General features: G+C 40.0%; 1 protein-coding gene across 1 annotated transcript in view; it reads left to right on the forward strand.

Annotated features, from left to right (window-relative positions):
* Positions 1-9,231, forward strand: part of ENPP1 (ectonucleotide pyrophosphatase/phosphodiesterase 1) — a 53,278-nt gene extending 44,047 nt beyond the window's left edge. Inside the window, exons 19-25 of the mRNA XM_063390024.1 lie at positions 436-487; positions 2,866-3,020; positions 4,286-4,421; positions 5,215-5,295; positions 5,739-5,871; positions 6,550-6,706; positions 7,541-9,231. Coding sequence (XP_063246094.1) covers positions 436-487; positions 2,866-3,020; positions 4,286-4,421; positions 5,215-5,295; positions 5,739-5,871; positions 6,550-6,706; positions 7,541-7,708 — 882 coding nt within the window. The 3' untranslated portion in view covers positions 7,709-9,231. The remainder of the gene's footprint in view (positions 1-435; positions 488-2,865; positions 3,021-4,285; positions 4,422-5,214; positions 5,296-5,738; positions 5,872-6,549; positions 6,707-7,540) is intronic.
* Positions 9,232-12,943: the final 3,712 nt, after the last annotated feature.

Below are 12,943 nucleotides of genomic sequence, written 5' to 3' on the forward strand. Positions count from 1 at the left end.
CAAAGAGTGGGGCTTTGCATTTTACAGATAGTTTTACAGTCTCTTACTATTGGTTTCAAAATCAACTCTTGCTTGAGGTTAGTGAGTGCTAGTCTGTATTTGTGTATTAATTTTTTGCAGATTGCTTATGTTAAGTCACATTAATCTCTGAAGAGCCTGGAAAAACCCCACAGCTTAATGGGAAAAGCATTCAGTTCTTGCTTGCTTCACTTAATTATGTTGAAATTTCTGTTCTGTGAATATTGTATTTGGGCTGTGGTTTTCAGGCCTGTAGATTTGCTTGTAGCAAAACCAATTTGTTTCTGGAGCTCCTCTCCATTACATGTCAGTGAGTTCTGTGCGTGTATAACGTGCAAGACAGAAGTTACATCTAAGTGTGGTACCGACTCATAATGCACTTTGTAGAATCTCACTGCTTTTCCTTTATAATTATAGGGCTTGCCAATAAGGGATTTTCATCAGCGTTTAAATCTTACTGAAACAGAAGGTAAGAATTTCAGATAATAATATAAAATTAAAAATCTAACTGCAACAACAAAATTATTAGTCATCAAACATTTTATGTTTTTAAACTTCAGAGCAACTCTCAAGTAAATAATGTGAAAATTCTTTGAAATACTTGCTGGAACTATTGTCCTGCCTGGAAAATTTGTGGATGCCTCACCCCTGGAAGTGTTAAAGGCCAGGTTGGATGGGGCTTTGAACAACCTGGTCTAGTGGAAGATGTCCCTGCTCTTGACAGGGTGGTGTAAACTAGATGGTCTTTTTGGTCTCTTACAGCCCATACCATTCTATGAATCTCATGTTTTTGAATACAGTCCTCCTGAACATTTGTTCTCAGGTAAATCTGTATCCTTATACGTGTGTCTTTATGGCATATGTGTTATCTGCTACTTTTGACTTTTCTAGTACTGAAGTAATGAGCATTCCAGAATGCAAAGGAAGCAAGAGTGTTGTATGGAGAAGTACCTGATAACAAATCAATGCAAATAATGATATCCAGAATGGCAGCATACTTTTAATGAGGCATAAGGAGCATTTTACATGTTTGTTGTGTGGTCTTGACCTGTTACTTCTTTTACTTATGCTTTATTTCCATTCACTGGACATACACATGCCATGTTTAAGCTACAGTTTGGAAGGCTGTAGATGTGCTCATGAGCCATAAAACAAAATAAACTATTTTGAGCATGAAACAGGTAAAACAACAGGTAAATAATGAAAACTGTAAGTCAAAATGGAACCAGGTGCTAATGCATTAATAGATGATATCAAGATTAGGCTGTCAGAAATAGGCTGATAGAGACTTTGCCTTGTGTGTATGTATTCATGAAGCCTTGGGAATTTAATGCAAATAAAGTATATTTGGCAACACCTCACTACATATCACTATTATTAAGAATGGAAAATAAATGCCATAACAAATACTGGGAGGGTCCAGTATTTGCTGCTTATCCAGAGCTAATTCAAAGCTTCTGTTCATTTGTGTCATTTGTGCTGAAACAAAGACTGGATAGAGCTTTCTTGAATCTTTTCCACTAATGACAGGTCATCATTTTAAAATGCATCCCAGAACCCTTTTAAACTAAGTCTTTCAGTATTGTAAGGCTCATGAGAGCAACAAAATCAAATTCAGTTAGAATGACACGATGTGTTTTCCCCAGAGTGTGTGAGGGGTTTTGCTAAAACAGACTCCAAGGAACTCTGAGGGCTTTGCTTAACCTGGCTTTGAAGAAACTTGACAAGGCCAGGCACAATTACATATTTCTGTTCTCTTTTGTAGAGATAGGAACTTAAAACTCTAAACCTACATTTTTGAAGCAGTAGAATTCTGTCTTGGATTATCAGTAAACATAGTATAGCACTGTCTTAACATCAATAATTTCATTATGAGTTGTATTGATTAAGAACTAATTAGATATAAAAAGCATTTCACAGATGAAAGAACTCTAATAAACAGCCTAGAAGGTCCTTAAGACTATATAGAGTTAATTAATTCAATTTGCATGTTCTCTCATTGATTGTCATAACTTGACAGTCTCTAAAGACAAAAAATTATAACTGCATTTTTACTTTTATGAAAAAAAAATTGTTTTTCCCTCTTGGGTGGAGAAGTAACTGTAATAATCTTCACTTTCTTTTTTTTTTTTTTTTTGTGCTGTGGAATTACTGTGGAAAAAACCCCTGCACATTCATTGCTCAATTGTTTGCCCATGTAAATAATTTGCCTTAAAATTGTATAATAGTTTGTGGATAGTAGGGACCTATTTAATGGAAGATATACTTTGACACCTTCTTTATCATTTTAGTCATGTAATGATTGTAAATACTTGAATTTTCAAAGGCAAAGTAGCAAGTCTGTGCACAGCTGAAAAGCCAATCCACTACTTCACTGTATTGTTTATTTAGGTCTCTGTATTGCCTAGTCTTTTAAATGCATTTTTACATACAACTATGTGGTTTCTACGGAACTAGTAATTTCAAATCACCAGAATTGATTTTTCTCCCATCTACATGTTACATAAAAGCAGATTCCACATTTTTAAACTGAGACACAAAGTGAACAAAGACTTTAACTTTGCAACTTAAATTTATCTCCTGTTTTTAATGGCAAAAGGCTTTGGTTCAAATATAAGCTTAATTTGTGCAGTACAAGTTTAAATGATTTCTTTATACTGGCTACGTCACTTAATTTGTTTCCTTATGATAGAAACTGTGTCTTTGATATAATAATGAATTTTTTTTCTGTGTCCCATTTCCATGGCTTCTGTTTGCTTGGCAATTGAAAATTAAGGCAGCCTTAGGTATATAAAAGAGAAGGGTACTTAACAACCAGAAAACCAGTAAGTACTATTTCTGTTGCAGTTGAGAAGACAGAGGAACTTAATTTACCCTACGGACGGCCCAGGGTTCTGCAGAAAAAGCATAATTACTGCCTCCTTTACCACTACCGCTACGTGAGTGGGTACAGCAGGGACTACAGGATGTCTCTGTGGAGCGCGTACACTGTTGGCAAAGGTGTAAGTGTAAGAGGAAAGATTAGAAGCAACCTTGAAAAGTAAAAATCTAGAGTGTCAGTTATTCCTGAAGGCTTCTTGTATCTGCTCGCGATATGAGAGTCACCGTGGTGGTGGTGGAGTCACCATCCACAGAGGCTTTCAGGAAAGCACTGGATTTGGCACTTAGTGCCACAGTCTATTTGACAAGGTGATGATCAATCAAAGACTGGACTCAATTATCTTAGAGGTCTTTTTCCAGCTGAAATGGGTCTGTGATATTATCTCCCAGGGAACTAAGCTGAACCACATAAGTTATACAGTGGAAATTTGTGTGAGGTTGCTTTGCTAATAGGGATTGGCTTTGACTCTTCCATTTCTCAGAGTGAAACAGTTTTGCCATGAGATGGAGCAGATCCACCAGGAAGTGAGGAGTCCATTGCCATTGGTATGGAACCCCTAGGAGACTGCACTGCATAGGTCTGCTACAGCAGTCTGTCAGTGCTGTCCTTAAAACCTGGCCTCAATGTGGGTTTCTTAAAGCAGTTTGTAGTGTGGCAGGATCCTTTTGAAAAAGTAAGCTCTGGACAATCTTGACCTGTTCATGCTCTGGATATGATCCGTCTCTCAGAATGTAATCCTGATTGGGGGAAAAAAGAGGTTGGTGAAAATAAAGAAGGTCTTTCTGGTCCTGAACCTGATACTTAAGGTACACCTGTTCAGTGCAGAGCACTGATCTGATGAATGAAAGTTTTTTCAAGTTGGCCTTTCCCATTCAGAAAAAAATTAAAAGCCAGATCATACTTAAAAGGAGTTAAGATAGCAGAAAATAGTTTTAAATTTGATTATCTGAGAATCATAGGTTTTAAATAATGAATGTTATAATTAAATTAGCTGAACTCTGGCAAGATTTATTTGATCCTAAATGTTTTGAGGGTAGCAGCGTGAAGCAACCAGTTACTGTAACAAGTGACCCACACATCTGTCTGTCAATTATGTGAGTCTATCTATCAGTCAGTAAATCAGGTTGTCTTTAATGGCACCTCTAGATTCTCTTTTATAAGATGTTATAATTTACTAAAATGCTGCAGTTCTGTTCACTTTATTTCCAAGGTATATGAAGTGGATGGGAGGGCTTGTTTTCCACTGACATAAGAGGAATGACTCTTGCATCTTAGTTAAGCCCTTCACACTCTTAAAGGCAGCTGCAGCTAAATATTTAGAGTTCTCATACTGAGAGAATTATTGTTAGTCAGCTTTCACACTGATACTTTCTTCTCGTTCAACAGGACAAATGGATTTCTCCTACAGGATCTGCCTCCAGCTGTTTACACAAAGATGCTCGTATTTCACAGAATCATAACCAGACCTGTTTGTTTTACAACAATCATCCTCGCCTAACTTATGCATTTCTTGCTCCTTCAAGTAAGTACTTTGTCTTCATTGTATAGCATATCTGATTTACATGATTTGCAATGTAGCAGGTGTAGTCTTTTGTAGGTGTTCTTGATACCTAATCACAATATGAAGCAGTAATTGCTGAATTTTTGCAGTTCAGTTCAGCGTATGAGAAAGGAAAGCATTTTAGATGCTTCAGCAGTTGGTGGGTTGTCAAAGGTCACTTAGTACTTCCCATAAGTTTTGACACTTACCATGTTTCTAAAGTGGCATCTCACAGAAGAAACTGGGAGGGACATGCAGACATTGAGTAAAATCCAGCAAGCTGATAAATTGCAAATTTCACTTTGTTTTATATGGGTAAATTGTGAACTGTTGTTGACCTGATATGGAAGTATTTTTATTGACTTTACTGCATTGAATACCAACTAGCAGGTTATTTAAACATCCACATCAAATGTAGTTTGCAAAGTTTCAACAGAATCTTATCTTTAAGCCTAGATTCTTCAGTCAGGGAAAGCTGGCCTGACGCTCACAAATTTTATTTCTTTCCCCACAGTTCAGAGGCCTGTTTTGATATTTTTAAATCTCATGAAATTTGCTAACTATATCTGACAAGTGTAATTGCTGCTACTACGAAGATTATTTATTTTAGATGGAATCTGGCAGGTACTAAAGTCAGCACTTACACCCACATCAGTTTTGGAAAATGAAGTTGGGTCAGCTCCATCTCAATGTAATGACATTGATCATTAAAAGCATGAAAATACAAGTTGAAAGTAACAAATCCATGTAATTAGTTACCCTTTTTTTGTTTCAGATTTTATGACAGATGAAAAGAAACCTCACTTTGATGCCCTGCTTACCAGCAACATTGTGCCAATGTATCCTGCATTTAAAGGTATTTTATTTGTATGCCTATTTTATGTCCATAGCTGAATAGAAGACTGCTGGTATTGTGCTTGCTTCCAAACTGCAAATGACTCCTGGTTCTTGGGAGAGGAACATGAGATGGCTGGCTGAGAGAAAATAAGCGTATTCCTGGTGAAAAAGAAGGATAACTGTGATACTTCTCCTGGAAAAATAAATAGATGTCCCATTTTTGTAATGGAATGCTGTTCAATTCTTAATTTTAATTTAAAATATTATATAGGTTAGATATGTCAGGACATGGTGTAGTGAATGCTGCTGCCCAGTTGGACGCAACCTTTAGCAACAGTAAACACTTGTAGAATTTGTCTTCCTAGCTTATCACATCTGTCTATACTCAACTGAATAACTGCAGAGTTGTATTAGCAGTTTTTATTGTGAAGGTTGTTTCCTGATTCCATTACTGTATTTCAGTGTTATGGAACTACTTCCATCAACACCTGCTACCTGAATATGCTGCAGCCAGGAATGGTGTCAATGTAGTCAGTGGTCCTGTGTTTGACTATGACTCTGATGGGCTCTATGATACCCCAGAAAAGTTGAAAAGGTGAGAACCTTTCACATCCTTTGTTTCTTTCCTCCAGTACTGGTCTGTTAGTAATTACTATTCTTCTTCAGAAACACATGCAAAAGGTCCTAAGCAGAAAAGTAAGTTCAGAAAGAAGCAACAAGCACAAAGAGAAAAATACACCTTCAGAATGTGTCATCCTAAACCTGAAGATGTAGTATAAGAGAAGCTGTTACACGTGGAATGATGTCTACCTGCCTGAAAACTTAGGACGTTGCCATTGGCTCTAGACGAGGACAAGGCAAGGGCTTATCCCTGGTGGCATGGTTGATACATCCTGAGGTGGCAATGTTCTACTACAAGTTGTGGGTTACACTAGTAAGCAAAATTGGTTCAAGCTAGCAGGCAGAGAGGTTCCTGGACTCGGAATGAACTCTTCATCTCCTCTGGAGTTTTACACATTTTTGTGGCAAATCAATTTGTTATGCCTCATCAAACTTGCTACTTAAATCAGCCTACAAGCTAAAACTGATTTTCAAAAATAGTAATCTGGAATTTTCCTTCCAGCTTTCTTTGCTTTTTTCCTTTCAGCTTTTGTCCAAAGCTTTCTTTGGACAAAATAGGTGAATTAATAAATTGAATATAGCTGAATGTTGTCATTTGATCTTTGTGCAAGTATGATTTGGTGAATTTACAGAAAGATCTTTTGTATTTTAGATACCCCGGTAATTCAGAAGTTCCAGTTCCAACTCACTTCTTCATTGTGCTGACTAGCTGTAAAAATACTTCTGAAACTCCTCTGGAATGTGAAGGGTCTCTAGATGCCTTGTCTTTCATCATACCTCACAGAGAAGACAACAGTGAAAGCTGTGCAGTAAGTAGTCTGTTTGGCCCCCATAAATATCTGAAGTCAGACTTGAGCATGTTCTACTGGATATCAGTGATTAACTGGTTGAGCCTGTACAAATGGTACAGTCTGCATGCTCATCTTGAGAGAGAAAACAATATTTTTGAAAATGGAATTATGTCAAAGTCTGTGAATATGATCAAATGGGAAAATAGATCTGTTCAAAGAGCAAAACTTAGAGTTAGCAGAGTGGAGTCAGAGTATGCAGAGACCATCAATGTGATGCATACATAGACTTCTGTAATGCAATGATTCAGTCAGCAGCTAAGGAGGACGAGGAGCTTCCAGGAGGAGTCACCCACAACAGAATGTCAGTGCTAAGGCCAAATGCATTCCCAGAAGGAGAAGACACAGGTGTTCCTGAAGAGCACTGGTTGCCTCTAGTTCAGGTACCTTGGCATTGTGGTGAGAACACACATAACTACACTCCCTATACACCAGAAAAAAAGTGTGGAAAGTGTGCAGACCAACCCTGCAGCAAGGAATTAGAGTCAGACACAGCTCGCAGAAATATTTTTATCATACTGGAGATAGATGCTGGACCTAACTTGCTATTCCCCATTATCACCAACTGGTGCAGCTACAGGTTTTGCATACTTGAGGAGGTAACAGCAAGAACTAAATTCATACAAGCTTCTAACTATCTATAATCCTGCACACTCCATTTGTTAGATGCTTGCCAACAGTTATTGATTTGTCTTTATAAAACATCAAAATGTCTCTTTTTAGTAGATTAAATGCATCTCAGGAGAAAGAAAAATAATTTTACAATCCCTTTTTTTTCCTCCTCTGTCCCAATAGGATGGCAAGTCTGAGTCCATGTGGGTTGAAGAGAGAATGAAGTTTCATACAGCTCGGATCAGAGATATAGAATTACTTACTGGACTCAGCTTCTATCAAGACAGAAAACAGCCAGTATCTGACATTTTACAGTTAAAAACATATTTACCAACTTTTGAGACAGTCTGATTTTTCCTATGGAATGTTGTTATTCATGTCAGAACTGATTTGTAAATAGACTTTTTTAATTAACGAAACCTTTTTTATAAAAAATAAGCTGAAACTTTTATTGAGAACTCTTGACCAAAATGCCAGTAGAGAGGAGAGTGGGTGCCATATTTGTATCTCAGGGACTCCTGATGGACTATGCTTGTGACACAGGATGGCAGCGCCTGTCATTCCCACTTGGATGTGGTAGAACCATGTCCATTATTATGTTAACATCATTTGGTCATCATAGTTTGAGACACGAACACGGATGTTATCTTTGATGTGCACTGGAGAGGGAGAATTTTATAAAGCATGGTTGAAGATCAGTATTCTACTTTAAAAATGCAGACAGTTAGCAAATACAGTTCTGGGAAAGAGCTACATTCTTGGTGACCATTGAAATCTAAACAACAGCACTCTTCTCACTCTGGTTTTCCTTGAAGTGTGAATGGCACTCTGAGCTTTGGGTGTCTTAAAACAATGCAGTGTTATGATGCAATAAGCTATACTGGGGTCAGTAGGACTGGTAACTGAACCTTCCCCCACAGGGAAGAGATGCCTGGCTAGAGGAGTTCGGTTGGCTGGGAAGTCTTGGCATGTTGCTGCCCTCTGATGGCTTCAACACCGATGGAGAATTAGAGGCACAGTTTCTATGTTGTACACACATCCTCTGAGTGGGTGGATGTAGGATGCATCAAGTCACCTGTTAATGAAAAGAAATCATGTCAGGTATATGTCTGAGCTCCCAGAAGTAATTATCTTACTTCAAGCTAAACTTAAATTTGATGAAAAATTCTGCTTTATTGAAGCAAAGATGTGTCTCTCTGTTTGGTACATGTTCTTGTCAGCTGTGGTTTTGAAATCCCATTTTTGAATGCAGGTGCTGTCAGAGATGCAAATTCTGAAGAAGTGTGTAATGAGCTTTCTTGGAAGCTTTCAGGCTACACAAACAGCTGCTACAGGCACTCAGGAGTGTAGGAACACCCTCCTTTTCCAGAACACATATTATCACCTTTATAATTCTCCCACTCTGTAAAGCTGATGACCCAAAATTGGCTCTGTTATGTACAAAATTTGGTATAGCCAATTTCACATTTATGGTCTTCTCATTTAGAAAGGAGAAAATATATCACGCACAAGTATGTCGGAAGAATGAAGAGCCTGTAACTGAGCAGAGAGGCATTTGACCTTATAGGTTGGCCAGCGCGTGCTGAAGGCTGGATTCAGAGCCTGCTGAAGTCAGAGGAAGCTTTTCCATTAACTTCAGTTTGAGTGGGCTGAAGTTCTGGGACCATTTTTTCTTTTAACCAAGTGTATTTTCTTGATCTTATGTTACGAGCATAATTTTTTTTTCTCGAGTAGTTTCACTGTGTGAAATCTAAATGTGTTGTAGCAACTTCACATTACGATATGACTGTGACAGCATTATTCAGTGTAACTGCTTTGTAATGTTGCCTGTGACCAATAAACCCGTCAGAAGTACTATGCTGTTTGTGAGCCTTTCTGTACCAAATCCTGCCAACTGGTGCAGTTATAGAGCACAATTTCACTTTTTTCAGAGGGGGGATGAGAGCTGCTTCAGTCTTTGCTCCATGAATTGAAAATAATTTCTCCAACTGTAGCATTAGTTACATTTATTATTAGGGGAGGAAGGTAGGAAGAAAGATGGTAAAGGTATTAAGTGGGGTTTTTTGTTTGTTTGTTTGTTTGTTTGAGTTTTTTTTACAGCTGGTACTGTCTCCTGAATACAAATAGATATGTTGACATCTTAAGGTGATGCCAGTTGCCATTAAGAGGTGCAGGGCCAGCCCAGCTCCTGGATAAAAATGGAACCAGAGTGTATTCAAGCATGTGACTTCTGGTTTGACCTTTGATTTTGGAATTGAGAGCAGTTGTGAAAGCTATTATGGTCATCAAGACAGGGCAGGAGCTAAGTGGAGTTTGGCATGTGTCTTTGCTAGAATTGACAAGTCAAATTGACAATGAAGGGAGTTATTCTCATTTAATGTTAGTGTAAATATTTCTGCTGATTTATTTTCTTCTTTGATTTTTAAAGACATTTGTAATAGTGGTGTCAGAGCATGTGAATAAATGCTGGTGCTAGTCCTGGTGTCCAGTGGCTGGTGATAACCCAGGATGACAGATACTAGGCTGTCTTTTTGAAGCCTGATAGGACTCAAGGAGCATCCTACAGTCACCATCGAACCCCCTTCAGAAAAATTCAACAGCTGCATTCATCTGGATGTAAAATGTTTTCTGTTTCACCTGGTGTGTGGTATCAAAGTTTGTCCTGGTTCCATCAAGGAGAGGGTTAATTTTTGCAATAGCCAGGAGAGGCATGGCCAGGACCATGAGGTTATTCCATAGCACCTCACACCACACACAGGGGGCAGAGGGAGGTTGGGTTCCTTCCTGCTGGCTGATGGTGGAGAGCACTCACCTGCCAGTCACTTGCCTGTCTTGTGCAATCTGTTACTAATGTTGTTGGTACTGTTTGTTTTCTTATCTTGTTGTTTCCAGTAAATTGTTCTTATCCTAACCAGTGATCTTTACCTTTTGTGCTTCTAATTCTCCTCTTCATCCTGCTGCAAGGATGAGGGGAGGGAATGATTGAGTGGCATGTGGTTTGGAGTGTTTAGTGGGAACACTAAATTGGGGAAAACCATTCCTAAACCATGATAGAGTTCCACTAAACATTTTCAGCAGGTAAAGCTGAAAGGTGACACGTGATATGGGTGTCAGTATTACTCAATATAACTGCTTCTTTGCTGTGTAGTGTGGCCTTCTTTCAAGTGAAAAAGGCAGAGGAAGAGCAGACTTCAGCTCATTGATCTGGACGTGCCTAGAAGTGAAATGTGTCACAAGACAAGTAGAGTTGTGTCTTCAGAGGTCTTCAGGTGGTACAAACTTATATCACTGGTTGCTACTGTCAGTAACTGAGAGGTAATTTGCTTGACTAATGTGTTGGGGTTTCTTGCTCTTATTTACCTCAGGATCTACCATGTTTAAAGAAAATTAAGGAATATCTAACTGTCTGTATTTCAGACAGGACTGTTGTTGTGAACCTCTTCTCTACACATCCCGAATTCACTAAAGCACTGTGTCCAGCCCAGTGCACAACAGCTGTCTGCTAAAAGCACCTGCCAGAGGCTTCCCTGTGTCATCCGGCGAGTGGGTGGCCTGGGCTCCTGCCTTTCCTTAGTCTGAGGAAATTCAAAGCACAAAAATATCCCTTTAAATAGAAGGTTATAAACCACTCAGCAGGCTGGGAGGAGCTGCCCATCTGCTGCATGGGAGGGCACCCACTTTTGCAGGAAAATGAGATTCCTGGGCACCAGAAGTCAGAAGGAAATAGAAGAAGAAGCCTCAATCTGTGACTCTGTGGTTAGGATGCTAATCTAAGAGACAAAGATCTCATTTCTGGCCTCCCTTCTATCAAAGTCTGTTGACAAGCTCAAGCTTGTAGGTGAGGAGGTACCTGTGCCAGAATGAGTTGCCCAATGTACCACTCCAGAGTGCATGCTCAGGAATAAGAGCACCGTGAGGAACTTCTAGTGCTGCAGGGTCACAGGGCAGCTGCTGTAACATTCTGTGCCCACAGCAGCACCACTAATGAGCTCGGGAAACCAGCCCAGGGCTCATGGTGAGCTCTATATTCAGCTCTTTTACTGCTGGGCTGTGGTAAACTGTTTTTGCTCTTCTGAGGAGTCCAGGGGCAGAGTCAATAAGAGTCCAGGAACTTATTAATGCATGAGTTTCCAAAGATTTCTGTTTGTTTGCCAGCAGCAGCAGCAACATCTCCTGCTTACCCTCGCATACCTTGTGGCAATGTCTGGGAGGTGTTGGAGCATCATGCTGAGGTGGCTTGTGTACCATGAGTGGCACATCTACCATGGCTCAGGAACCTCTATATTACAGGAAACCAGTCCATGTTTGGCATCCTGTGACTCAGACTCCCTGGAAAGGAGTTGACTCCTTTGCTGAACCACTGTGAGTCACCACACCAGGCTTGAGCCTCAGGAAAGGCTGCTATGGAGACCACAGACAAACTTGGAATAATTATGGAAGCCTGGAAACAGATTTTAGAGGATACCATTGCAAATTATTGTATTCTTCCTCAGCCACAACATGTCAAATTTATGTTGCCATTTATTGCATGTTTAGTTCTCTCTGTTTTTAATTTACTGAAATGAAACAATTACAGTGAGATGCAAGGGTGTTGTGTCACCCCAAAACTCCAGACTGATCTCCTGATCAGAAGACAGCAGAATTGTCTTTTGGTCATGTCCATAAGGCACATTGGCATGGCTGACAGTCATACACTCAGAATCATTCTGGTTGGATAAGATCTCTAAGATCATCAAGTGCAGTTGTTAACCCAGCACTGCCAAGTCCACCATGTCACTAAGTGCCACATCCACACATCTCCTAAATTCTTTGGACGACAGTAACCACTTCTGTGGGCAGCCTATTCTGATGGTTCACAAACCTTTGGCGAGAAAATTTTTCTAATGCCCAAAGTAAAACTCCCCTTGTGCAACTTCATGCTGTTTTCCTCTCATTTTGCTTGTTACCTGGGGGGAAAGGCTGACCTCCACATGGCTACACTCACCTTTCAGGAAGTTGTAGAGAATGATAAGGTCATCTCTGGGTGTCCTTTCCTCCAGGCTAAACAACCCCAGCTCCCTCAGTCACTCCTCACAGGACTTGTGTTCCAGGCTCTTCATCAGCTTTGTCACCCTTCTCTAAACTCACTGTTGCATCTCAATGCCTTTCTTGTAGTAGTGGTGCAGAGCTGCACATATTCAAGGATTCAGGATTCAAGTCACGGCCTCACCAGTTCTGAGCACAGGGGAGGTGATCCCTGTCCTGGTCCTTCTGGCCACACCCTTGCTGATCCAGGCCAGGATGTCTTCTTGGCCACCTGGGCACAGCTGGCTCATGTTCAGCTGCTGTCACCAGCACCCCAGGTCCTTTCCATCAGGCATCTTCCCAGGCACTGTGCCCTAAACCTGAAGGGTTACATGGGGTTGTTGTGACCCAGGTGCCAGACTCAGCACTTTATGGTGATTGGCTTGGCCCATCAATCTAGCCAGTTCAGATCTCTCTGCAGAGCCTTCCTGCCCTAGGTGGGATCGACATTCCCACCTAACTTGGTGCTGTCTGTCAACTGACTGAGGGTGTACTTGATTCCCTCATACAACTTATCAGTGA

This window comes from Prinia subflava, chromosome 2 (assembly GCF_021018805.1).
Source record: "Prinia subflava isolate CZ2003 ecotype Zambia chromosome 2, Cam_Psub_1.2, whole genome shotgun sequence".
NCBI lineage: Eukaryota > Metazoa > Chordata > Aves > Passeriformes > Cisticolidae > Prinia > Prinia subflava.